This window comes from Python bivittatus, unplaced genomic scaffold (assembly GCF_059951505.1).
Source record: "Python bivittatus isolate LINGU-HERP-01145 unplaced genomic scaffold, Pbiv_v1 ctg000960_np1212, whole genome shotgun sequence".
In the NCBI taxonomy this organism is placed as follows: Eukaryota; Metazoa; Chordata; class Lepidosauria; order Squamata; family Pythonidae; genus Python; species Python bivittatus.
This window is the reverse complement of record NW_028277124.1, coordinates 7,862,064-7,888,141: the sequence shown is the minus strand read 5'-3', so window position 1 is coordinate 7,888,141 and position 26,078 is coordinate 7,862,064. Positions and strand designations below refer to the sequence as shown.

The window sequence follows — 26,078 nt, the reverse complement described above, 5'->3', positions numbered from 1 at the left end:
ACAACAAAAGATGTTTTCTAGCTCAAATATTTAAAAATACGGCAATGTGTGTTCCTTGATTCAATTTTTAGCTGGTTACATGTTTCAGTATGTATTTTATTAAAAGCAATAAACATAAATACACATTAAATACGTTGTAGATTGTGAATCTACACAGAGCTATTTCTAGCGTAAGCAGTACTGAGCTAGACTCAATATAGGGCATCTTTCGTTCACTTTCAATTAATCTGAAATCTTATCTGATTCTACCAAACAAGTCTAAATATGATTGTGCCTGTTGCTCAACCCATCCTTCTATTCCTTTGACTGCTATATAAAAAAAAACTGGCTAAGATTTGATTGATCTGGAGATAAAGTATTTATTGTGGACTGGGTGTGGATAAACTCAGGTTTCAGCAATCAGTCTCTTAGCCTGTAATCAATGTCAGGCCAGTTAAGACTAATGGATCAAGATATTTTTAAGATACAAAACTCATGGAGAATTTCTTTTTTATATAGCAGTCAAAGGAATAGAAGGATGGGTTGAGCAACAGGCACAATCATATTTAGACTTGTTTGGTAGAATCAGATAAGATTTCAGATTAATTGAAAGTGAACGAAAGATGCCCTATATTGAGTCTGGCTCAGTACTGCTTACGCTAGAAATAGCTCTGTGTAGATTCATACCAGAATGTTTCTCAGTGGAAGTTGCACAGCCCAGGAATTGAGTTTGTGGTCTTCTGTTTACAAAATATAAGATTGGTCATTTTGTTTTAGCCTTTTAATTTGTTTCTCCCTTATAGGCATAGGTCTATAAACATTGCTATATTTTCTATACCAAATGTTAAGATGTGTTATTAAGCTTTCTTACAATAGACATTGTGTGTTTCAGTCTCACAAAACACATCCTTGTAATTGATACAAGAAATGGGAAAAAGGAAGAAATCAATTTGTGTTTAGAAAGATCAGTTCATGCAATCTGCATGTGAAACACTTATTAGATTTTATACCTAAAACTCAATTGACAATTCTTACTGAATTCTGAAAATTAGTCGAATAACATAAGGCTTTAATTTACAAATGTAAAGCGTGTGATTCAGTGTAACACTTTTATCTGGTAGTTATGAGAGCTAACATTTAATATTCAGGGTGACCGTTGCATAATGGGCCAACAGAGAACCTTTCGGAAGAGAAAGAATTCATCATGGTGTATTAAAGGAAAAAACTTTATGTCAGCACTTTCTTCTAAAGTTTGTGAATGTAGTTCTTCTGATTTCTTATGGTAAGTTTTTCTCCCTTCCCCCCTCTCTCTTAATGTGGCTGAGTTGTTAGTGTTATGTATAGACATACTGAAAAATCCATATTTTTTAAACAAAAATTGTATTTTTTTATTTCTTTGAAAGAGAACAGTTATCTCTGCAAAAGAGAAAGGGAGAATAGCCAACATTTCATTATTTATTTTATGACACTTCATGCACCATCTCTCAGTCCCAAAACAATCCCTATGACAGTTCACAAATAGATATTAAACTTTATACAGAACAGTTGAAAAAAACTTCAGTAGAATAACAATGAAAATTTTTATTCAATAGCAATAAACACTAACTTGTTCCACTAAAAAATGACCAGGTTGAGCCAGGGGAATCTCTTTCAGAAGGATATCATTGTGAAGTCATTATTGAAAATGATGACTTCGTGTGCTTGCCCTGCTCACTTCTTAAAGATGGCAAAACTAGAAAACAGGCTTGGGGATATTAATCTGCATGAATATGTGGGATGAGCTACCCCAAAAGTTATTATATCAGCTCAATTTTTAGGACTTTAAAGGTAAAAAAGATTTTAGACCACAATGTTTCTCAGTGGAAGGTGGACAGCCCAGGAATTGCACTTGTGTGTTTCTGTTTGCAAAGTATCAAATCTCTCATTTTGAATTGCGCCTGGAGATGAATTTTTAAGCAATGCAGAAACTCCAATTCTCTTGGAGTATACTCTGTGCTCATGATATTTTCTCTTCCATTTCATCAATAAAGCATTCTTTATCCTTTCACCTCTTGCATATTACATTTTATTAAATCTAATGCAATGAACTGATAAAAATCCTACTCACTTAAAACATATATTCAGTTTTCAAAGGTGGCAATATCTAGAGAAAAAGATCCCACATAGCTTGAATTACTATATATGCCTATATCTCTATATTAAGAATCTGCCTTGGCTGGGAATAGGACCTTGTGGACCATGAGAGAGCTGGGTGGCTGCCAGCACAGCTGCTGGTAGCAGGTTTATTACAGTGGCCACCGAGGCTGATTGCCAGAAGCATCTGCCCCCCTTGAGTCTGCTGTTTGGAGATAGCCTGAGGAACTTTATGTTTCAAGAGGGATTTTCTATCTATATTAGACCTTCTTTTCTTCGTCTGAATCTAAGCTGGACGTCACAGCAGTCCTTAACAAAAGAAAGAAAGTCAGAAATTCAAGACCTATTTCCGTTCCAATTGCCCTTATGCTCTCCAGTCTTGTGGAATGTTCTAGCCTCCCAGAGAGGTTGTGTTCCTTTGTAAATGAAATTGACTAAACTATTGTACCATTAATCATTATTTGCCATGCATGAGAGAACAAAGTTGGTTTTTGTAACGGGGACTCATTGAAAGTTGATGCTAAGTGGAATGCTAAGAAGCACCTGCTGAGCTCAGCTGTCAGGACCATGAAGGCACTCCTAGAAAGTGAGTTTACTTACCACAGCTAGTGTTGGTACCAGCCCACCTTGTCTTCTGTACCTCAATTTCTCAACCTTTTCCCCAAATTTAGATTTCTCAATCCCATACCCAGATTTCTCACCTCTACTTTGACCATACTTTTTGTCCAACCCCTATAGTATCATCCTCTTGGCTTGTAACTTTCAGATTGGATTGGATCCTTCTTTTACCTAGTGAATTTATAGACTGACCTTTGTGTTCTTGATCTCAACCATCTGATTACATCCTCCTCAATGCATACACACACATAGACACACACACATTTATTCCTTAATTTTCAGGATAGAATACAGAGTTCCTGGCTGAGGTGACAGAGTTGGTTTGGAGTTTATATTGGAGTCTCCTAGGCTTATGGTGCTGGGCAACATTATTAACTATTTTGGCTTTCCAAGAGAGTTATGGAACCCAAAGATGTACCATCCAAAGGGGTGCAAACTGTTTCAGCTATAATCACATTACAGTTACACATACAGTAAAAATACTATTTTTAATATTTTTAATATTAATAACTTTTTAAACATTATTGCAACTCCTGAAAAATTCCTACTAAAGATATATCTATCAAATACCTACTTGTTATTATTATTCTGTAGTGATTATGGATTTGAACGTTCACTGCCAAAATCAGAGCCCAGCACATGCTTTGCTGACTTTTGGTTTAACCCTAAAGCCCCTCCTGAAGACTGTATTGCAGGGCAGTCCTATAGAAGTAGCACAGGGTAAGTAAGTGAACAATATTTTGCTGTGAAAAATAGCTCTGTTCTTCCTTTCTGCCTTGTATCAATCTCCTTTCTAAATTGCTAATATGGTACTCAGGGACAAAAACTATTATCTGTTTCTAATTTAATAAAGTATTTTGGTTTTTGAAACATGTTTCATGTGAAAAGTGTCCGCATACCATTTTCCCTTGATGGTTGTTCCTCAATTTTTAGAGATACATTACCTCTAGAATCTCTGTTAGCCACCACTTTGATGACACTGAAGCCGCTTTTGTGAAAGATAGTTAACATTGTCAGCAAGGATGCAGTTGCACTGCCATACTGGTGGATCTGGCAGCGCACAATCATACTAAGCAGGTCAAGGGCTGCTATTTTGAGAAATGTAGGCTTTCAGTCTGCTTTCTGCATGCCCTGAATCATTGCGCTGGGAGAGTATTGGCAAGGCTGCAGTACATGAGTGCCTCTTTCTTCATTACCCAGACAGCCAACACTGGAATTGTAGTTGGCAGTACAGCCAGTTTGGGCGATGAGTTCTGACCCTGCCAAGCCTTCACAGTGAATGTTTTAATTGGAGTGCCTTGTATTATTAATTACTGCACACCTCCATCTTTTTTCTTTGCAGGACTAAGTAAGCAGAATTTAAATACTGCCCAGTGGTTGTAAACCACTGAGAGACTTTGGTAGTGGGCAGTATACCAACTATTATGATTAAATAATACACAAAACATGGTTGGTTGGGAAAGAGTAGTTTCACTTACAATTGCCCAGGTACTGTTTTGTTCTAAAATTGCCCCTGTAGGAGATACAGGTAATTTTACAAGTACACAGAAAATATATACCTTTACGTGCTCATCCCACCATTTTCTTTTGGGGTAAGCAGTGTTAAACAGAGTGCAGTAAAAGAGTGAGAAATAGCAAGCTAAATAAATTAAAGGCATGAGAAAATAAAAAGGAAAGGAAACCTAGCTAAAGCTAGCACATACCAACAGCATTCACTGTATCTCTCCATGCTTTCTATCCTTGTTTTTAATACGCCCATACATTATACATTGCTTTATAAATTGCTGCTGTTCTTTAAAGTTCTCTCCTCTCTCTTTTTGAGCTTCTCATCAACCCTACCCAGCTACGCCTTCTCTCTTTCCCCTTCCTCTCAACCCATTCACTCTTTCTTTGTATATTTATTTTGCAACTTGGTCTTTATTTTCTGTATGTGACCAAACCACCTCAATGTACTTTCATACTGGTTACTCGCTTTTGTATTCAATCCATCTTCATTCAGCCCCTATTCATTCTTAACTCAGTTTCTATCAACCATCAACCATTGTAAGATAGTAATGTAAGCTTCTCACATCCATAGCCTGCTGAAGAGCAAAAGTTGATCTTCAGAGAAAGCTGCCCTGCACTTCCCAAATTTTGCTCATTGCTGTCTCTTGGACTTTTTCAACCAGAATTCTGCCTTCCCAGGCAGTTAACAAATTAATTACCCTGTAATTTTTGCATTCACCAGCTACTTTTCTCATTTTATAGGGGAAACCATAATGACATTCCTCCAATTGTTGATCACACATACATTAAACTAGTCTCCATAAACAACCATATACATTTCTTCAGTTTACCATGTATATCTCTAACCTTATCTTCTTTCACGACTTTTTTAATTCACGACTTTTTTAAATGTTTTTTTTTCTTGGATGCTACCATTTATAGTTTTAATTTCAGTTCCTTTCCAATTCCATTCACTCTACTGGAGTTTGTTTATCCCTCTTCATCTACTTTCCAAACAAATTTTTATATCCATCAAACCTGCTATGTATTTCCTTTGCTTCTTTTAAATGTGGACTTTGATTACATTTTTTGCAATTATCTTTTTCTCTCATTACACATTATACAATAACTTTCTTCCTCATTTTTTTCAGCTCTCTCTTGTATGCATTTTTCCACACCTACTGTCTCTTTTGCTTCATCATTCCATTCAGCAGCTTTTTTCCATAGTTTCAATTGCGTACACTTTTGTGGCACTCTGTAATATACAGTACTTCTTTCACTCTAAGCAGCTTCCACATACTATTTCCTTATGTCCACTTCCAAATTATTTATTTATTTTTATAGATTAATTTGTCTTCTAATTTTTTTTCATACTGGACAGGTATTTTGTCTTCCTGATGAGAAAAAGTCATTGTATTTTTGCTTCTTTCCCTTTTTTCCCTTTTTTCCACATTCATTTCCCCCCAAAATCCACTCTTGACACAATCAAAAATAGTGTCCCATATTCAGAACCTCTCATCACCCTTGCATACCTCATTGATTCCCTCACTCCTTCATCACAAATAATAATGCTTTTAGATTTGTATTCATTCCTGTGCCACGTGTACATATGAAGAGATATGCTTAAACAGACATACATATGTATGAAACAGACTTTTTCTAAGGTATTCAACCAAACATCATTACTCTAATTAATCTTTGGATCTCTAAATGCCAGGATGTCTTTCATATCATAGTTACTTATCCATTTGTGCAATCCGCTAAGGTAATTTTTCTCTGGATTGCATTCATCTGGAATCTTGCACATTTTTTCTCAAAACTCACCCTGATTCTTTCATTATCACCATTTACTGGAGCATAACATGCCATTATCACCAGCCTATGGATTTCAATTTTCATACGCAAACCACAACAACACAGATGACACTGCCTGTTGTGGCTGTGGTTAAATCAAGACTTTCACATAGTGCTTTTTAATAATATAGAGAAGGTATAGACTAGGTTACTAGCCTTAGACCCATGCCACATGCAGACTTCCCTGCTAATAGTAGGGACAGTATCAGATTTTTAGCATATTTTGGCCAGTGTGCCACTAAGCCCAGTCAAAACCCAGTTTTACCCTAAGCATGTTCATGTCATTTTATGGAACCTAGCATCTCTATTTTAGAGATTACCTTGCAATCCAGCATGTTGTGGCCCCCATCCTAGCAGCCAGGAGCTATATGAGTATGATTTTGTATGTTTTTTGTATGTATATATGTGTATGCTTTTTTACATACTCTGCTTTTGTCTTGATTAAGCATATTATGTGAACATAGAGGGTTGAATCCAAACTAAGTCATTGCTCCAAGGCATGAATATAGCCTTTTCTGTATCTGTTGTTCAGTTGTGTCCCTCACTCAGATATGCTCTCCATTTACTTCTTTCTACAGATACCGTAAAGTTATATCTAATGTATGTAAAGGAGGTGTGGATTTACAGAAAAATTCTTCTCAACACGTGTGTCCACTGACTGCTCCCAAAGGATTGCAGATCAGCATTAAAGGGGAAAGCCTTGCCATTAAGCCAGGAGAATATGTCACCTTTGTTGTCAAACAAAATCAGGTATTACTGGAATTTCCCATCTATGGAATGACATAGAAGTCAGGAAAAATGTAATTGTCATTTTAACCTGAAAGCAGGGTTGCACTAGTACTTTGTCTTGCAACTGACTTTTTTTCCCTTTCTCTTTCTCTGCTGACTTCTCTTTGCCCACTCTTTATTTGTGCTAGGAAGAAACTGGTCTTTTTTGTTTGGAGACTTGAAATATTCCCCTCAATCATCCTCAGACAGTCTCATTAGTCTCCTCTTACTTCACAATCTTTTTTTCCAAAGCTAAGTTCCTATAAGTATTATGCAGCTCCCCCCCCCCCGCTTTTTTTTTATGGTGGGAATTACAAGCCTTAGGCATCTGTAGCATTTTATTTCTTCCACTGAAACGAGAACAAGAGGGAGATGGGAGCTATATTATAGTCTGTTACTATCCAGCAGGCTAGCATGACAGTGATGTATATTAGTATGAAACTGAAGTGGTTGCTTTGGCAGCATGAGATGGTATATGAATCACTGAGGACTTTCTTTCTTCCCTAGGAATGAAATAATCCAGGGATAGCAGAAGGTAGTGTCAGTAATCAAGAAACTTCCTCTAGCAGGAAATAGCGAAACCACAGGACAGTTAGCGGGTACCAAAATTTAAATTATTATTAGTGAAGAAGATTTTAATCCTTTCCTTTCCCCAGAAAGCAGGAGTACATCTTACTTGGAAGATCACGGGAAATATGCAGCTGCATTCATAACTGAATGTTGATAAGAACTTCCAGGGTACAGTTATTGTGGCAGGAGGTATTATTACTTTAGGGGGAGTCACTAGCTGACAGATGCCTGTTAGACCAGCCCCCAAAGCCTAATTTATGTTTTGTGTTTGTGTGTGCGCGCGCGTATATTTGACTGCATCCGTTTTGTGTGGTGCTACTGTTGTTTTATGGCTATCTTCTTGTGAATAAAAGGACTCAGGTACTACTTGAGGTGACTTAATTGGGGAGCCCAGATTCCAGGTAGAGCTGGGCCAGCAAATGCTACATGGTATCAGAAGTGAGTGAACCCTACGTGGCCACATAGCCAGCCCTTGGCAGCCTGGTAATAGCAGGAAACACTGCAGAATTGGAGTGAATGGCTTCAAGCATTTCAGTGGTATCTGATTGCCAGCTGGTCTGAGTGAAGAGAAGAATGGCTTCAGTGTGCTTTGTTTTTCTGTTTTGCTGGCAAAGAGGCACGAGAGATTTATAGTAGCGTTCAGTTTACACAGAGGTAGATAAGCAGAAACTGCAAATAATAATAAAAGCATTTGCCACATATATTGTTGCTAGGAAAAGCATTATTTTTGAAGTACTTATGTTTTTTACCAGAACCTAAGGGATGGAGGAGACTGTTGATTTGTTTGTTATAGTGAATTTGGAGTTGCTTATAAAGAACAGGATTGTGTGCAGTACATGCGCAGGTAGAGATTGCGGAGAATGTTGAGAGTGTTACTTCATCTTGAAAAAAGTAGTAGATACAGCAAAGGTGAAAGAAGCTTTGATACCTCAAATGCAAATTTAGGGTACCTCCAAAACCAGAAATCCACAGATCTCTGGCTAAGTCAACAGCTAGAAAGCTTCTAGTAGGAGTGACCAGTAATAGGTTTACATGCAAGTGTTGTGGAAAAGCTCAGGCCCCAAGAAGTTGCTCAGTGTTTGGCACTGTGTGTAATAAATGCTCTGGCAAAAACATGTGCAATCAAGTCAGTCTCAGTCAGCAGACTGTATCAACTCAGATACAGGTGTTGAGGCCAATTTTCTTCCTCAGCAGATGCCAAAATCACTGCCAGGGTTGTTACCAAGGTGAAATTTCTTGGTGAACCTGGTAATGCTTGATGGGGCATGTATTAAACCAGAAAGAGTGGTTACAGCATGATGCAAACTAGGCATGCAAGAAGCTGATTTGGATTTTAATGTTATTAGAAGAGGAGGTATATCTTTTTTAGCATGGCATAAACCACTTTAGATCTAGTTTGGAGAGGACACAATCACTCCGTATATGCAAATGGCAGCTCTAAACATGTGAGTGGCGTAACAATTTTAATTAGTAGAATTTCCAAACTGTGGAGGAATAAGTATCAGAGGAAGGCTGCTCTTTAATACTTTCTACTGATTCAGAGTTTAGTATTAGATTTATATGGTCCAAGCATGGATTGTTCAAAACAAATACATAATTCTTGTTAACATTTATATAACATCCCCCAAACACCCAAAGTACCCTGGGTACGTTCTAAGGTTCCTTACCTTAAATTGACCAGTTCTTCTCATGCAAACAAAAAGAGGGTTAATCCTCCAAAGACAAGAGCCTAGAGCAGCATCATAAATCCAGGTTTCACATATACAAATTGTCTATGTTACTTTTCTTTTTCTGCACCCATCCCCCCCTACTTTGAATGATTCAGTCCCAGCTGAGCTACCATGGATTTTAAAATACTTTTAATGTAGCTTGTGAAAGATGTCTGCTTCTGATGGAACAGAGACAACCATCAGTTGATTGTATTGTTGGTACTAAGCAATAATCTTCAGAGCTGGCAGTATCAGTAATTTGATATGTAGTTTTGATTGTTTCCCTCTGTCCATTTTTGTCATACACCAGATTTTTTCTCTTTGTTCTTGGTTTTCATAGGGAGATACTTTAAACACCAAATACCAAGTGAACTTTGGAGATGGCATTAAGGCAAATTATATGAACCTGACATTGATAAGTGAAACCTTTCAACACCATTATGAAAATCCTGGGGTTTATCGTGTCTCTGTGGTGGCAGAGAATGCTGCTGGCCAAGATGAAGCAGTTACATTTATTCAGGTTCATTGTAAGTTTTACTTCATTTTTCTCATTCTCATTATTGTAGCAGTATTAGTCTGGTACTAGCTCATTTATTTATTTGTTATATTTGTATATACCATAATAAAAATAGCTAGCAATCTACAGTAGAATACATATTTCATTCTTGGAGCTTTTTAACAGTCAACAGAGTGTTGGATTTTGTCCCTCTGGAGTGGAAATTACTTTCTGATCTCAATTTATTCATCTGGCTGCTATTGTTATCAACACAAAACAAATCTATGTTGAGAAACAGGAGGGATGCATTTTGAATGCACCTTGGCAATAATCAAAATCATAAAATATATTTAAGATATGTCCATAAATGGATTCCAGTTCTATCCGGTATATCAACAGTGTAGTAGAACACTGAAAGTTGATCTAGTATGTTGCTCATCCTAGTTGTAAAGGAAGGGATGTGGTAGGCTTCAGGATAAAAAAAATGGAACACCAACCCCTGTGATGCATCGTTGCTTTTTACATTCACTGGTACCCAAAATTAGTAGAGCAGAAACTCTGCCCTCACCCTTTTTGGTACAGCTGAATCATCAGAGATAAACTAAAACGTGCATAAAATCTCCTGAAGGTAAGTTTTTTTCTTTCAGTGAGTAAACTGTGCAGCTTACAGATCCATGAATTTGTCTGACCAAGTTGGGAAAACTTCTACCTCCACTAAACTGAATTTTGTTCATAGTTTCTTTTCATATACTGACTTAGCAGGGATATACTGTATTAAAGGGTTCTGCCTAAATTTAGTTTTGAAGACAGTGTAGATGACATCTGACCTGCTTTCATGACAACCAACCAACACTATTTTCTCTCAAGATTGCTAGTACTGCTTCTGTTGTTGTTTTGGGTAATTACAGCTTCGATGCATAATTGAATACTGGTGATTTAATCTTGCTGTATATGCGACTATGACTAATGAGAATGGATTCAACTTTTGGTTTTGTGGATAAGGTGAAGGGATAAAATCTGTCAGCTTCTTGTTTGGAGGAAGAGCACAATGGTGCTGAGAAAAGGAAGATCAGTAAGAGCAGTCCCAGCAAAAGAGAGTTGGTAGGACGCCATTTATTGATTGATTATTCATCTCAGTGCAGTCAAAGGCATATGTGATGGTTCAGGTATAGTTGGTGGAATTCCAGGGGGGAAAGTTGCTTGAAAATGGCAGCATCTAAAGCCTGAGACTTGCAAAGCTATAGATAGAAAGCATTTGTAATTGGTCTAACACCTCCTACTTATCCTGCACTTACAGCACTATGTGTCAATGTATGTAGTATAGTTTTCATAATAAATGTATTGTCAACAATGAGTAACAATTGGATTTGGGAAAAATAGTGATATACAGTAGCAGGGCTTCACACATGAAAGGGGCTTTATTGTACAGGGAATCTCTCCATAAAAACTGTAGGATCAGTGGCTTAGACTCATGATCCACGGGCCACATGTAGCCTGCAACAATATTTATAGGAAAAAGTAGTCTCTGCAGCTTATGCAACTTGCAGCTAACAAGGTCTGCCCCCAAGAAGGCAGCATTGTCCTCAGTGTAAGTAATGCAAATATAATGCCTTCCGTATACTTGGTCAGACAAGTTCAGAGGTTACACAGTTCCTTGTTCCCAGTGCTTGGATGCCTTTCTGTTCCCTAACTGAAGAGCTCACTCTTCCCTGTAATCTTAAAAGTGATCTACTCTGCACCAGAATCCTAGATGTTTGTGCTATCTGCTTCTCTCTAATATGTACACACAACCCATTAGCTTCAGGTTTCCCATTCCTGATTTAGAAGGAATGTAAATATTCATTTAAGCTTTCCAAATAAAATAAATGCAACTTTAAAAAAGACATATCTTAATTAAAATTTCAACAAGTCTTAAATATTCAAGACAAATTAATTTGCAATGAGAATTACTATCATTAATTTTCTGTTGAGCAATAAAAAGTGATATAAGGAATTGATGGCTTTAATTCAATCCCTTGAGAAGGTGGTTTTCTCTTGAATTTGCTTGAAAAGCTTAAGAGATATCCCTGAGCACTCTAGTGCCTCTTTAGAAGAAGTATTTGAAAGCACAAGATATTTGATAAATCAATGGCTTTTTAATTAACAGTTGGGACTCTTTCCAGCTCCACTGCAGGCTTTACATCTTGAAGTAGTTCCTGTTATTGGCAGAAACCAGGAGGTGAATCTGACAGCCATCATCCTGCCAAAGAACTCTAACTTTACACTTTTTTACTGGTGGATTGGAAACAATCTTCAGGTATTGAATAGTTATTATTACCTATGATTTTTCCAGCATTTGAGCTTTTTTACATGCTATTTCAGTATCTTAAAATAACCAGTTTTATGATCTTAAACTATGCTTTTACTGTTAACTATTTTGAAGGTTTGATATACTTCCTCTATATTCACTTTAGCACTTCAGCCTCAGTGAAAAAAACAAATTGCTTAGCTGTAACTGAGGTTCTTTGAGTGGCCATGTGTGCACTCACACATGCAATTTCTGCATCTCTGCAGAACATAATTTGACATAATTTAGTGGTGAGTTTATTAAGCAGGCTCAAGATAGACCCACCAAGCTACCTTGGGTGTCCCATTATAGGCTATTAAAAAAAGAGCCACAATTATAGATCTGAGTCTTGTCTTCTTCAGTATCTCTGTGCATCACACATACTGGTGATCAGCAAGTTTTATTCACTGATAGTAGGGCAAGAATTTATTCAAATATAGCGCTCCTCACCTGAAAATGGCATCAGCTGTGGCTAGGTTGTATCATGAGTAATGCCATATGAAGAAAAATGTCTGGGATTACCCGGTCTTTCTGCAGATGCCTGGCAAACAAAGCTTTTGGACTATTATTGAGGATCCCACCTCTTTTACAGAATGGGCCTTAGGATCATAGGTGAACTCATAAACAAGTGAAATGGTAGCAATAGTTGGGAGGGTGCTTTGTAGTGTCACTTAGGTTGTATTTGGTAGTTTTGTCTATTCTGTGAAAAGAGATGGACAAAATTCCTGGCTGTGTAATACAGAGTTCAGAAGTGTCTTGGGGAATGGGAAAAAGATGGGTCTGACTAATGCAGAATCTGGACATCACTTTCTGAAGAAAGGAGAAGTCAGAATGCAGAGTTAGAATTATTTAATCAGTAGATACCTAAAGATATTTACAGAATCGGATGTCTGCCTATTGGAAGGGAAGCCCATAAGAAGAACTAAGAATGAGATGGGAAGTACTTACTCTTGAGTTATCTCTCTTATCCATCTTTGATAAATCAGCAACCCTGTCCCACACAAAGTAATGATTCTATATCTGTCTCAAGCAACTCAGTGGGACAATCTGTCGATAAAAAGTAGGAATAACCTTCCATGTTCAAAGCTTATAAGGTTCAGCAGATAGTTTTTTCAGATTAATGCATCAAAAGAGAATTATACAAGGATAACAAAAAATACTTTTTAAACATTGGATTTCTTGAATTAATAGTTTATAACACTAGTTTATAATACTACTCATTACCAGTTAGTTTACAACCACCCTTGGCTGTCAGTGTTTCTACAAGGGCTTACTACATTGATGACTTCAGATATGAAAAATAAATGAGTAAGTCAGAATAAGAAAAGTAATTTGGATACAGACAAGAAAAAAATGCTTTGAGGCACACAGGGGTGCTCACATTTGCACATATTAGCGTGTCTGCCCTTGGTAACTGGAGTGGGATGCTGGGAAAAGACATGGTTGGTAATAAACCACAACTGCAGTCTCAGTATGAACTGAGCATAAAGGCTGCTCTGATAAAGGAGCAGGGCTAGGAGTTAGAGAAGAAGGTTGAGGGAGAAGCCAATGCCAGAGGACAACAAAGAGAAGCCTGCAGAGAAAGCACTTTCTGGATTACCCTTATCAGACCTGAATAAACAAACTTGTTCACCCTTCTACACTGCCTGACCTTGATGCAACTTATTGTCCTGGCAGAGAAGCGAGATGGTTCCTCAGGCTGGAAAGCCTTCCTCAGAAAGAAGGAAAGGGGGCAGAGACTACACAAGTAAGGAGCTGCTTATACACCCAGGGCTAAGGCTGGCAGGTGTATTGACACTGTTGGTGTAACAGCAAGAGAACAAGCCTCAAAATGCCACTGCCATAACAGTTTACCTCCTTGGGTAGACATTTTATTTTGAATGTTACTTTGACTTTTTAGTTTGGACTATGGAGACGCCAAAGTGTTTGTTTTTGTTCTCAAATCCTGCCCCTGAATTCTCAAGGGACTGGGGAGAATAAACCTCAGTTATCTACACCTCTGGAGAGTCTGGGGTTTGCCTTCTGTTACTCTCCAGCCAGCTCCCCACTTCTCTGCCACAACATCTGTAGTTTTTTAGCAGTTCAGGCAGCACTCCTAAGTGCATGTGACCTTTCCTTTGATTATTTCAGCTCTATTGATGTAGGGCGCTAATAGTAGTCAATACTGAAGGCTGTCCTGGTACTGATAGCATTAGTCTCAATACTCAATTCCATTTAATGTTGCTAATGGAAGCATTTTCACTCATGAAAGTATGGCTATCAGATGGTTCTCTTTCACATGCATTGTGAAAAATAAATCATACTGGCACATATTTATGTGAGGAATATAACATTTGATAGGGTGATTTAGAGTCCATGAGAGAAATTGATTTCTGATTGTGTCTAACTCCAGCTCAAGATTTCCACTCTGCAGTCTCCGACAACTAGATTAATACAGGAGTCTCTTTATTTCTTGTGTACAATTCTGTTGCCCAAGGAGAAATCAGTATCGGAACATCTGTATCATTATCAGACATTCACATGCCCTTCATCTACAACAGAGAAAAACTGTAGACAGTTCAAGTAGGAATCTCTTGGCAGATTCAGAGACTTTCTTCCAGTTGGAATTGGTTCCCATCATAAGCTTCCTGCTTCTACTTGCTTCTTTGTTTTAAAACTACATGTGCTTGGGAGCTATGGCAACCGGCCATCTCCCCCTCTTCAGAACTCTTAGAAATGTTGAAACCAAAGGGATTCATGAAACCAAATAGGTTTGGGACTCTGCCAGGCAAAGCATCCGGTCATCAATTTTTTTTTTTTAAAAGGGGGGGAGTTGTTCAAGGAAAGAGTTTTTGCTATGTTTCTTCCAGTTTTGAAAAACTGACTAGTAGAAGCTGGTAGATATAAATGAGGATTATGAAAACACATTATTTTCATCTAAATGAAATCATGAATTGCATTAGAGTTCAATATTTTATTTTTTACTCATTATAATAATACAATGATATTAATATTGATAATAATAATAATATTGTTTACTTTTCATATATTTGGAATCAATACTCCTCTGTTCTGTTCTGGCTAACAGGTAGTAGACAATACTGAAATTTGAAGGAGTGGGATTTTCACCACATTTTAAACCTTTTTGCTGTGAGGAAAAAGGTTTCCTTTCATTGAAAATATCTAAAATGTCTGCTGCCATTTGGAAAAAGTGGATAGATAGGTATCCACATACCTATAGGTATCCTGTATGTTCGTGGAGGCATGCCTGTGCAGAGTTGCACATAAATGGGCTAGATCGAACAAAATTAAGAAACTGTACTTCCTATGTTGTATCATAGTTGCAAACTTAAATGGAATCTATGCATCTGTTGTTTGATTTCATTTTAGGCTTAATTTTTGGCCTCTCAAAAACTATTGAAAAGAGAGCTGTTCCAGATGGCCTATCGTAGTGATGCATGACACTTAAGATTAATGACTTTGGGATGTATGATTTTATGATTTTGTAATTATAATTTTTACCATGGATATTTTATTTTTTATGTTTCATTGCTGTGAACTACCAAGTAAATTATTTGTGACAGGTAGTAAACCTGATAAATAAAATGTGTTTTTAAAAACAATAGAATTCTGGTTCAAAGATAACTAGAAATGAAGCCTCCTGGCTTTGAATCCTTCACCCTAATTGTTGACATACTGGAACAATCTTTGTTATTCATTGCTAAGAGAAATGACCTCTGTTTCTAATGAGTATTTCCATAATTGAAGCCCATTGAGGTGTTAAATAAAAGGTATTATATCAGTCTTTAGTATTTATCAGCATTGTTGCTATTTTTCTTCATCCTCCTTTGTCTTTTTTTTCTTTCTTTTGTAATGGAAAGGGCTGTTTTTTTCCTCAATACTAGCAGTCAATACAGGCAGCAGAACAATTGATGGTGGCGGCCTGCTAGTAACCATATTTTTGCTTCACAGAATAGATATTCTGAGGACAAAGTTCACATATGTTCCCTAATTTTCACTGATGCCTGTGATATTTTAGTGAATGTTCAAATTATGGGGAAAAGACATCACTGTTGTCAAAGCTTTTAATCACCCCAAATATGAAGATGAATATTCTCAGTTTGGAACTTTTTGGCTCACGTTTATTTTCTCTTCATTGCTTACTCCCTTTTCTTTAGCCAGTTCTTTCACTGGAAAATTTCTTGGTAACCAGTTTTGCTGAAGCAGGCAAAGTCAGAGTTACAGTTCAAGCTTCTTGTGGAAATTCCATGCTCCAGGATTCCAGGATTATCCAGGTTTTGGGTGAGGCACCCTCCTTTTAATGATATTTAGTATATTATATGTTGACACCATCCTGTTTAGATACTGTGAGTTTAGAGTGAAGTTTACAATTGTCAGAAAACGACAGACACGGGTTCGGTTGTCCAGTAGACAGAAGTTTTTTATTGGGCACGTTTGCAAAGGTGGGTCCCTCCCGCAGCAATGGAGGAACCCCGAAACAAGGTCTGACAGGTTTTTATACCCCCTATCTGTCCTCCCCCTCCTAAGAGGGCTTGGCTCACAATCTCACCTTTTTTTACCGCCCCGGAGCGCCGCTAATTAACCGCAAAACCGCAGACATTCCACTTTCCTAATCCAATCAGTGCAATACACATTGCAATACCCACTTGACCCAACAGCCGCCCCCTGCCGTTTCTCTTCACTCTGGTGCGAACGTGCCTCCTGCCTACAGTATTTCCTCCCTCCTGCCGCCCCTCTTCACTCTGGTGCGAAGGTGCCTTCTGCCTACAGTATTTCCTCCCTCCTGCCTTCCCCCCCAAGGCTGCCCCATGGTGCACAGCGCTCTCCCCTAGCAAACATGATTCGTTTGAGGCCCTCACTTCTCCCTGCCTTCTCGCACAATCCATTGAATTTCCACAGTTCTGCGACTACATATGCTGTGAAAATGCAAGTCAGGGCAGTGGCTAATATCTGGTTAATTCTTTTCCTCCCGTGGCTTCGAGCTATATTGCATGTAGTTGCAATATAATCAATAAATATTGTTTCAGGTTATTTCTTTGGTATAGATGCAGGATTACATTAACAATATAGAATCCTCTGAATAATTTTAGAATTGCTATTTTTAGAAAACTTACTTTTCAATTTATTATTTAGATGCATTATTTCTTCGTATTTCCAGATCATTTTCAAGTACTTCCATTGAGGTTTTCTGAACATCTAGATTTATACAACCCAAACATACCTGCCTGGCGGGCGGATGTTGGTCATGTGGTAACACAACGGATTGCCCAGGTACTCTGGTTATGGATACCTCCTTCTCAGATTGTAAACTAGAAAATTTAAAGTCATTAAAGTTATCACTATGGCTGAGGTTGATTGTGCTTTAGAGGATTGCTTTAGATAAGTATAGATGGGGCACCAGACTATTTCTTACTACTGCTTTATTTTTAAAAAATTGAAACGTTTCCTAAATTGTAAAACCTTTAGAGAAAAAGGCCATCAGCTTTAGATTTAGAAGGGTATCCCATAAGATGCATACTTCTGCTCTTAGCTTTATAAAGAGCAAGAACGTTCATATTAAAATTGGGTTGATGTTTTTAATCTGGGTTTTGTGTATATTACATGCCTACATTAAGTTTACATTTTTTTCTTATTTTTAAATTGAGAGGGTTTTTATAATATTAATAATAATATCTTTTGATATTTCAACCATAACTGTAAACTAGTACTGTAATCCACTTTTGTCAATGATTGCTGTTGATCAGTATGACCTTTGACTATAGTGAAATAAATGGGAAATTTAGTGCTTCGTACTTCTCCCACAGCAGTTTTGTCCACAATGTCTTAGCAGTACTATCTAATCATAAAAGCATTGGAAGCAATATTTTCAAATATTTACAGATAACTTGCATACTTAACTGTTCTGAGAGTATTCAGCTGGCTTCAGTGCAAGAATTATTGTGATCTGAATAGTGGTTAGATTTTAATTATGTACACATTTACCATGAATTCCTGACAGCTGGAAGAAGTTGGGACCTTGCCCACATTTGCTTGTTTCTCATATGAACATTTTACATGCCAGATCTGTTTTCAGTGAAGCTGCATAATTTGGGCTGTCATGTATGCTAGACCTGAAATTGTGACATATGAATTAGGGTTCAAGTAACAAAGGAAGTTATAAAAAAGTACATAGACAAATGAAAGCCACTTTCTCTTGATGAGAATGCCTTGGTTTTCCTAAATATTTCTCATTGGTCAGATGAGGATGCTAATTATAAAAAAACAAAAACTCAATGGGATAGTTCACAGAATATACGGCAGTGACTTTTTTTATTTATGTACCAACTGTGGCCTACTGCACATCCCCATATTTTGCATCCATCCACATACATTAATGCATCAGATTTAGCATCATCTTACAAGAATTTATTTAAAGTACTTTTAACCTCTTTCTTCTGCCAAAAAATGTTTTAGAGCAGCTTGAAGATATGAAGAGCAATATAATCCCTGTCCTTGGCCTATTCATTAAAATATGATATAGAAAGGGAAGGAATAAGGAAAGGATGTACCTGTACCTCACACCTATACCATTTTCTGTATTTTTATACTTATATCTATATTAATTTTTTAAATGCATGTGTTAAAATAAAAAACATATTTTATAATACTGTGATACATAGCCATTATAAAAATCTCAAAGCATTAAGAACTGGTGATTGACTTTTCTATTTTCCTTTTTCCTTCCATCCCCTTCTCTGATTGTATCATGTCTTCTAGATTATAAGCCTGAGAGCATGGAATGCATTGTTTATTTTGTAAGCCACTCTCGGAAACTCTTAGGCTGAAAAGCAGTATAGCAGTGTTTTAAATAAATAATACATATATTTAATATGCACATGTCTGTAATCATATTTTAAATTATAATTGCAAATTCTTGCATACTTTCAAGTCCCCTTGAACACCTGAGTATGCATAATTCAGGCAGTGTATTGAATATTAACAGTTGGGGTAGGTGGAATTTATTAGGCAGCACATAGGGCTGAAGAAATTCTTCCAAAAAAGTGCCTTGTAACATGCTGGAAAGTGTATGAAGGACCCTCTTTGAATCATTAAAGCAGCTGGGAAACAAGTGAACTGAAGTATACACAAGGGAAGACAGCTGGAAGCAGCTGTATGCGCCTGGGAAAAGATAATGGCTGTTTTAATAAGTCAAAGAGAGGTCTTTGTATATTTTCCTCTGTGTTGGCAAAGAACTTCTTTTGAAAGATTGTCCTTGTCCTAATAGCAGTACCCCAAAAACTGGCATCACCAATCTAAGCTTTTGGGAAACTGCAAGATAGCTGGATCTAATATGTAGAGTTTTGAAAAAGCATTTTTATAAATACCTCAGATTTTTGGTTATTTCTGTTAACATCTCTTCCTCCTTCTGAAAGAGTGTTTTTTTTATTTTGACCAAGTAATGTGAGGCAGGATGCAGTTTCTGTACTTATATCTGGCTAAAATGTTCCCAAAACAAAATAGATCAAATTCAAAGCATATGAAGCTAGTCATGCAGATGCAATGGTTTTTCTCCCTTTAGGAAACAGGCTTACCCGAAGAAAGTCTTGTGACTGTGATAAAACCTGGGCTACCCACCACTGCTGACTTTTATGTGCTTCTGACTACAAACCATCCTCAAGGAAAGAAAACTGTATTTAGTGATAAGGTACTCAATTAATGTGTATTCATTTGTAGAAGTGTTGTCCCTGCCTGCATCTCATTCTTAATCAAATTAATGGGAAATGGGAAATCTTTCTCTAATTGTAGGGGGATGACAGGTCTTAATCTGACAAAAGTGTCAACATTTTCTTCCACAAGTCCCAGCAGGCAGGATTTGGGAGGGGAACCTTCTCTTCAGTAGCCCCTTCTCTGTTCAAAAGATGACTAGGAACAGTTGCTACTTTCTTTATGCTGAATGGTAACAGGTAGCTCTCTGCTCAGAGAACACTGTCCCATTCTCTACATACTTTGTTCTTTTTCTGTAGAGAGAATGGACTGAATCTTTTGCCACCCAAGAGAAGGCAGAGAACCTTTGTTTCTAGCCTTCCTCTGAGCCAAGAAAAGCATTCCTTCATTCACTCGGAGGAAGAAGGAAGCAAGTGATAGCTTACTTCCTTTCACTAGGAAAAATAATGAACTGAGGAGGGAGTAGGATTTGCAAATAGGAAGTGGCCTTTTCCCAGGCCTCTAAGGAAAGAATGCAGAAATCTTGAGAACTGTATTGGCCATCCTGTGAAGATTCCTGGTTCTTGCTTTAGTTAATCCTAAAGTGCTTTGGAAAGTGAATCTACCATTACATGGTCCCTCTAAGAGCCAACTCATGCTCATCACCATAGCACAAGGGCTCTTTCTGTGAGCCTGTGTGACGAAGTGCACATAAGGTAATGGTTCCATACACTTCATCATGGTGAGCTGCAATACTAGCATGCAAAGCAATTCGTTCCTCTAGACATCCTACGCTGTAGACAGCTGACTGGTGCAGAATGCTGCCTGAGTAGGCTGTATGCAATAAGAATTGGCCCTAGATTCTTGTGGCCACTGAGTTATTTTCTGGTTACTTACAAATCTAGTCTTTGAAAAGGTATGATGAAACAGGGGAAAATTATATGCCTATAGACATTCTGCATTGGTACAAATAGCAACCCAACTTGCCTTAGGATTTATTTTGTCTTATTTTTAGACAGGTGAAGCATGGATTACCCAAAGTGGCTGGATTTGTGATCCTCTGTTTTTGGTTTATTCAGGAATACCTTAATTTTTGAAGTATTAGAATTTATTGTCTGGAATCCTCATAGAAGGATTCGAAATAAGGCGGGGACAGATAAGAATGAAAATGGCACTCTTCCAGTAGCCTTTTTCTTGGACTTGCCCCGGAAGCTAATCAGCTTGCAGATGGGACTGATGGTCTGGAAAACAATACAACCAAATTCAGAAAGACCTTTGTGCCTTTCCCTGGCACAAAAGAATTCCTTGGAAATGGAATGGATGGATATTTGCCCTAGGAAAGACTTTCCAATTTGTTTAATATTTTTGCCTGAATGGGAATATTAGAAATTTTAAAATGTTATCTTTTTAACAGTTTAGAGGCAAAGCTTCCATTTCTTTTTCTGCATAAGTTGCCTCTTCTTTATTGTTTTCTGTTTTTTAGGATGTGTGAGGCAATGCCGTCTCTCATGATTTCTTCTTTGTTCTAAAGTTCTTGAAACTTAACAACATTAGGAATGTGCTGATCTGCTATTCTGGCAATTCTTGAAGTAGAACATAGCTGACATTTTTCTTTTATTTCCAGCGAATAGCTGCTATTAAGCAATCTCTAAATGCCCAAAACATCAGTTTCTTCATGAGAGGAGGAAAATGGGTTCTTGTGATGTTAGGTAGCTCTGATTCAGGTAAACCTTTTCCTTTTCCTTTTTCTTTTTTTGGACAATTGGTAGAGTTTTCTCCAAGGAAAATATTTGTCTAATATTTAAGCGATACTAATATTGATGATAGATAATTCAAAATTCTTCTGTGACAGGAGTCAGCTTTATATGGAATCACACCAAATGAAGCTTGCAAATATTGTCTGCCCTGCATTAATTTTTTATTAAACCTGAGAACTGAAAGGGTAGATTATGAAACAGGTCCAAATGTAATTAAAATTAAGATACGTTTTAGCAAAGTCCAGGAGTTGGAAGGAAGTAGAAGGTATACATGAAAGCAAGACTCAGGTTGATATCCTCCAAATGTGTTGGATTTAAATTTCCAGAATCTTAAGGCAAAATATTGCAAAGTCCAGCACATTTTGAGAGTACCCACTTGGGGAAGGCTGATTTCATAGCTGCATTACTGTGAAAAAAGTATACTCCAGTGCAAGTTACAGTTTGGGCAGATAAATGTTTTGCAATGGTTTAGAAGATAATTCCGCTAAGGATTCAACTTACTAGGGTTTATTTTTAATTTCAGATTCTCAGAACATCAGAGGAGGCAATGGGTACTGGGCGATAATGGCTCTCTTTGTCATTTCACTTGTGGTTATAGGAGCTATCATCCTCTACAAGTTTAAAAGGCAAGTGATCTTATATATCTACAGGCTGAAGACTATTATTTATTATTTGTTGTATTCACAAATAATCACCTAAAACGAAAACAACCATGAATTTAAGACAATCCTCCCCCAAAAGAAAGAGTAAAAAATATGTAAATGTAGATAAAAATTATGTTTTTTCCTGCTTTTCTCAGCTTTTCTGCCTTGTCAACTCCCACTAAAACAAATCCTGGATATTTCCACCTCTCCATAAGTGTGACAGATCTCTGTGTGTATTTATGTATGTAACTATGCCAAAATGGCATACCCAGGACAAAAAATAATAAATTAATAACTAGTGATTAAATACAGTTTTCTTGCCAACATTTTTGGGAGTGGTTTGCCCTTGCCTTTTTCTTAGGGCTGAGAGAGAGTGACTGGCCTAAAGTCACCCAACTGGCTTCATAGGACTGGAACTCAGAGTCTCCCAGTTTCTAGTCTGGTGCTTTAACCACTACACCAAACTAGTTCTTATACCTTAAGGCACTCTGTCTATAAAATTAATTGATCCACAATTTCATATGCCAACTGTTGTCTTGCACTCAGAATTATGTAAGTATACACACATATTTCCATACTCACCTCTTCCTTCCACCAGAAACAGCAAAAAAAGAAAAAACAGATGGGGATTGGATGAGAGGAAGTAGTAACTGGTCAGGGAAGAAAAGAAACAGAAGCTCTGTATAATCATTTAAAAAGGGTTAAAATCCATTTAAGCAAACAGACCCTCCCCAAAACTTCTAACCCCAGCTCACCTTCAAAAGCATTTGAACATTAATTTGGACATCAAAGCTGAATAGAATAAGCTTCAACTGGAGTTGGCCACCCTGGGATGACAAATGGGGAAGGTGGGTGTTCCACAGGACTTTTTGATTTGTTTATAATTTTTCTTTGTCTATTCTGAAATTTTAAATTTAGGGCCATCTTCCTTTTTGGGTAAATATGGTGTGAGAGCCTGGCATAATTGGTCAGATGATATGAATAATTATGACTAAATCCATTCTACATGAGCAAATAGAAGTTAATGTTTTCATTGAATTCATTTAAGATTTTAATTAAGAAAAATATTTTCATTTTGCGGTGTGTTCTCATGTTACAACAAAAGGAAAAGAAAATAGGGAAAGGTGGAATAGCAACTTTTTTATAGCAACAAGAGCCCTTGATCTTCAAGCATCCTATGCCTGTGAATAATGAGCAACAATGCCATTGGACTCCAAATCAATACAGGAAAGTGTTTTGAAGCTAGACATATACTTTACTAAATTTAAAATTCTTAGAATGATTCACTTCCCATTTGGTGACTTACATTGTTCAAAGATTACTGTGGGAATCCTTTTAAAGTTTGCTTACTGAGACAGCCTTCAGATAAAAAAAATGATGCTGACATGACCCAATGGTTTTGTACAGGATGCAACATATCCTAACATAGAATCCATCCTTTGGATTTTAAAGTTGTGAGAGCTCATTTAAACTGCTTGTGTGAATGATGAACTCCATCAAAGAAAAGGAAAGAATCGTCTACCTTTATTTGATTATTTTATCATTCTGTAACAAACTTAAGTCTTCTGGTTCTCAGTTTACTTTCCAGAACGAAGTTAATCTATTCATGTTATTGCCTTGCATACTGCTGCGATAGACAGATCACCATTCCTGCTCTGCTAAACCTAAGTTTCCCTGTATTCCTCCTTCACTACACAAAGAAATGAAAGACAGAGAACATTGGGGAGAGACCAGTTAAGAGAGGCACACGTGCACTGACCAATGTATATAAGATAAAGCTCATAAACCCAAATGAATTATGAAAACCGTATTAGAAGGAAAATCTTCAAGCTCCTTGTCAAACCAGAGTCCTTTCTTCAATCTTTTCCCATAAATGAATAAGGTTTCAAAGAAACTGAATTTTCACTCTGTCTTCAAGGAGTTTAAGTAAAAAGGGATTGTTTATTGTACATAATCCCACATCAGAAGAGACTAGCTTAAATATTCCAGACTTCTACTTCTGGGTCTCTGTGCAACATTAATATAGATACCTGCTGCTGGGCATTTTGGTGTGAAGAACTCCTCTCAACTACTGTGCATTTAGTCATCGCACTGGATTACATCCAGGAGCTGTTTAGTTTAGCAGCAGCAATTATGGTTGTTCAGTTTGTTACATTGCTTGAGCATGTCCTACTATATGGAGAAAAATCAGGGCTTTTTGCGTGCTTCTTCCTCCTTCAATTGACACATTTTTCCTTAGTACGTTGGTACAGTCTCCAAATGGATCTTTTCTTCACACCTCCAAAACTTTCACTACAGACCCCTCCAAGATAGGCTGGGAAGCATGATGCAATCTACATATATCTGTAGTTTGGTCATGTGACGATAGAATTTTTTATCAAGTCATGTAGTAAGCATTGTTGTTATATTGCAGTAGAGCAGACTTTCTTGGGAGACATGTTTCATTGTTGTTGGAGAGTTTTTGCAGTATGTTGTTGCTGCTGTTTACCCCAGACAGTGGTAAAACTCTGGCTGGATCAGCCAGATTGCATCTTAATTACTCCAAGTGGCCATGCCAGGTATTTTGTCCAATACTGTTCTGCTTGGTCACATACATCCATTTGCTGACCCATTGGGATCTAACTTATTCAGGTTAATATTCCATCTTTACTCATTCTGTGTTCAGCACATGGAGAGTTTCAGACATGTCATTGTTCCTTTCCCTTATTAAGAAGTGTTATTAGCTATGAATAAATCTTCTGTGATTTCAAAACCATTTGGGAGTTCAGAGATTTTCAAGATGCTTTCGGTGCCCATAAACCATCAAATAGGGAGATGATTCTTCCCTATTTTCCTCATAGTCTTATCAAGCAATTCTTAAAAGACTTCCTAAACTTCAGTCTCACACCTTTGTTTCAAAACTGGTCTTTGGCACATATGGAGCTCAGGTTGAACTTTGCAGCTTACTTCTGAGCAAGGAATTCTTGTTACAGAAGCATTGTAGATAAGAATCAACAGTACAGTTCAATAGCAGAAACAACTGGAGATTGAGGAAGGCCTTCTGTGCAATATTCCAGTTCCTTGAGATCTTCCGCTATCTGTTGAACAAATCAAGGCCTGCAAGATCATGGATAGGCTATGTAAGCCCAATCCCCAAGAAGTAATTCCATCTCCTGCCAGGTGAAACATGGCAGCTTACCGATAGAGAAAGAATATTACAAAATAATCTAGAAGACAGAAATAAAATTCAAAACTGTCTTGATATGTTGGAAAATGGGCTGAAAGTAACAGAATGAAATGTAAGAGAGACAAGTGCAATGTGTTGCTCTTATGAAATTAAAAAGACCAAATGGGGAGGTATACATGGCTTGATAATAGTGCAGTTGCTTGCGGACTGAATATGAGCTATCTGTGTGATGTGGCTGTAAAACAAAAACCAAGACTGCATCAATAAAAGTATAACTTCCAAGTCACAGTATGTAACTGTTCCACTTTATTTTGCTTTGGAGGCTTTATCGTTTAATCTGGGGAACTGTACCCCTTTTGGTATCATCTAATGTAGGCAGACATGTAGCCTAGAGGATTAAGAAAAGGAGAAGCATCAGATATTTTATGTTTATTCTCTTCTGATCCTTTTACCAACTGAATAAATCCTGGCTACTTTACTAGCCCATCAACTATAAGCCAACTTAACCTAAAGTCAGGCTAGACACCATTCACAACAATAAATATCAGCTCTCCAGAAACTCAGCCTCACATTCAGTAACAGTGGAAGATTCACACACTTGACATATCTACTGTATTTAAGTTGCTTTATTGCAGAAAAGAAAGAAGACATAATAAATATGTATACTATACTTACTGCAGAACTAAGGAATCAAGTCCTATGTATATGGTTGAAAACGTATTTTCTTCTTGGGTAATTATGCTGGAATAGCAAACAACTTCTGAAAAATGTTGCCAAGAAAATTGCATGAACTGGTCCATGTAGTCATCCGAAGTCCAGACTGACTTGAAGGCACACAAACAAAGAGATGATCAAGCAGGGGCTAATAAACTGAGATTCAATCTAGGAAA

The 26,078-nt window shown here is 37.3% G+C and overlaps 1 protein-coding gene across 4 annotated transcripts in view; it reads left to right on the top strand.

The window, feature by feature from the left end:
* Window positions 1-26,078, top strand: part of SORCS2 (sortilin related VPS10 domain containing receptor 2) — a 132,741-nt gene that overhangs the window by 86,412 nt on the left and 20,251 nt on the right. For all 4 annotated transcript variants that reach the window (XM_088131501.1, XM_088131503.1, XM_088131500.1 and 1 more), the window contains 10 exons: window positions 1,128-1,261; window positions 3,325-3,450; window positions 6,648-6,819; window positions 9,457-9,643; window positions 11,775-11,908; window positions 16,096-16,219; window positions 17,097-17,209; window positions 19,497-19,622; window positions 21,246-21,345; window positions 21,902-22,004. In XM_088131501.1, coding sequence (XP_087987627.1) covers window positions 1,128-1,261; window positions 3,325-3,450; window positions 6,648-6,819; window positions 9,457-9,643; window positions 11,775-11,908; window positions 16,096-16,219; window positions 17,097-17,209; window positions 19,497-19,622; window positions 21,246-21,345; window positions 21,902-22,004 — 1,319 coding nt within the window. The remainder of the gene's footprint in view (window positions 1-1,127; window positions 1,262-3,324; window positions 3,451-6,647; window positions 6,820-9,456; window positions 9,644-11,774; window positions 11,909-16,095; window positions 16,220-17,096; window positions 17,210-19,496; window positions 19,623-21,245; window positions 21,346-21,901; window positions 22,005-26,078) is intronic.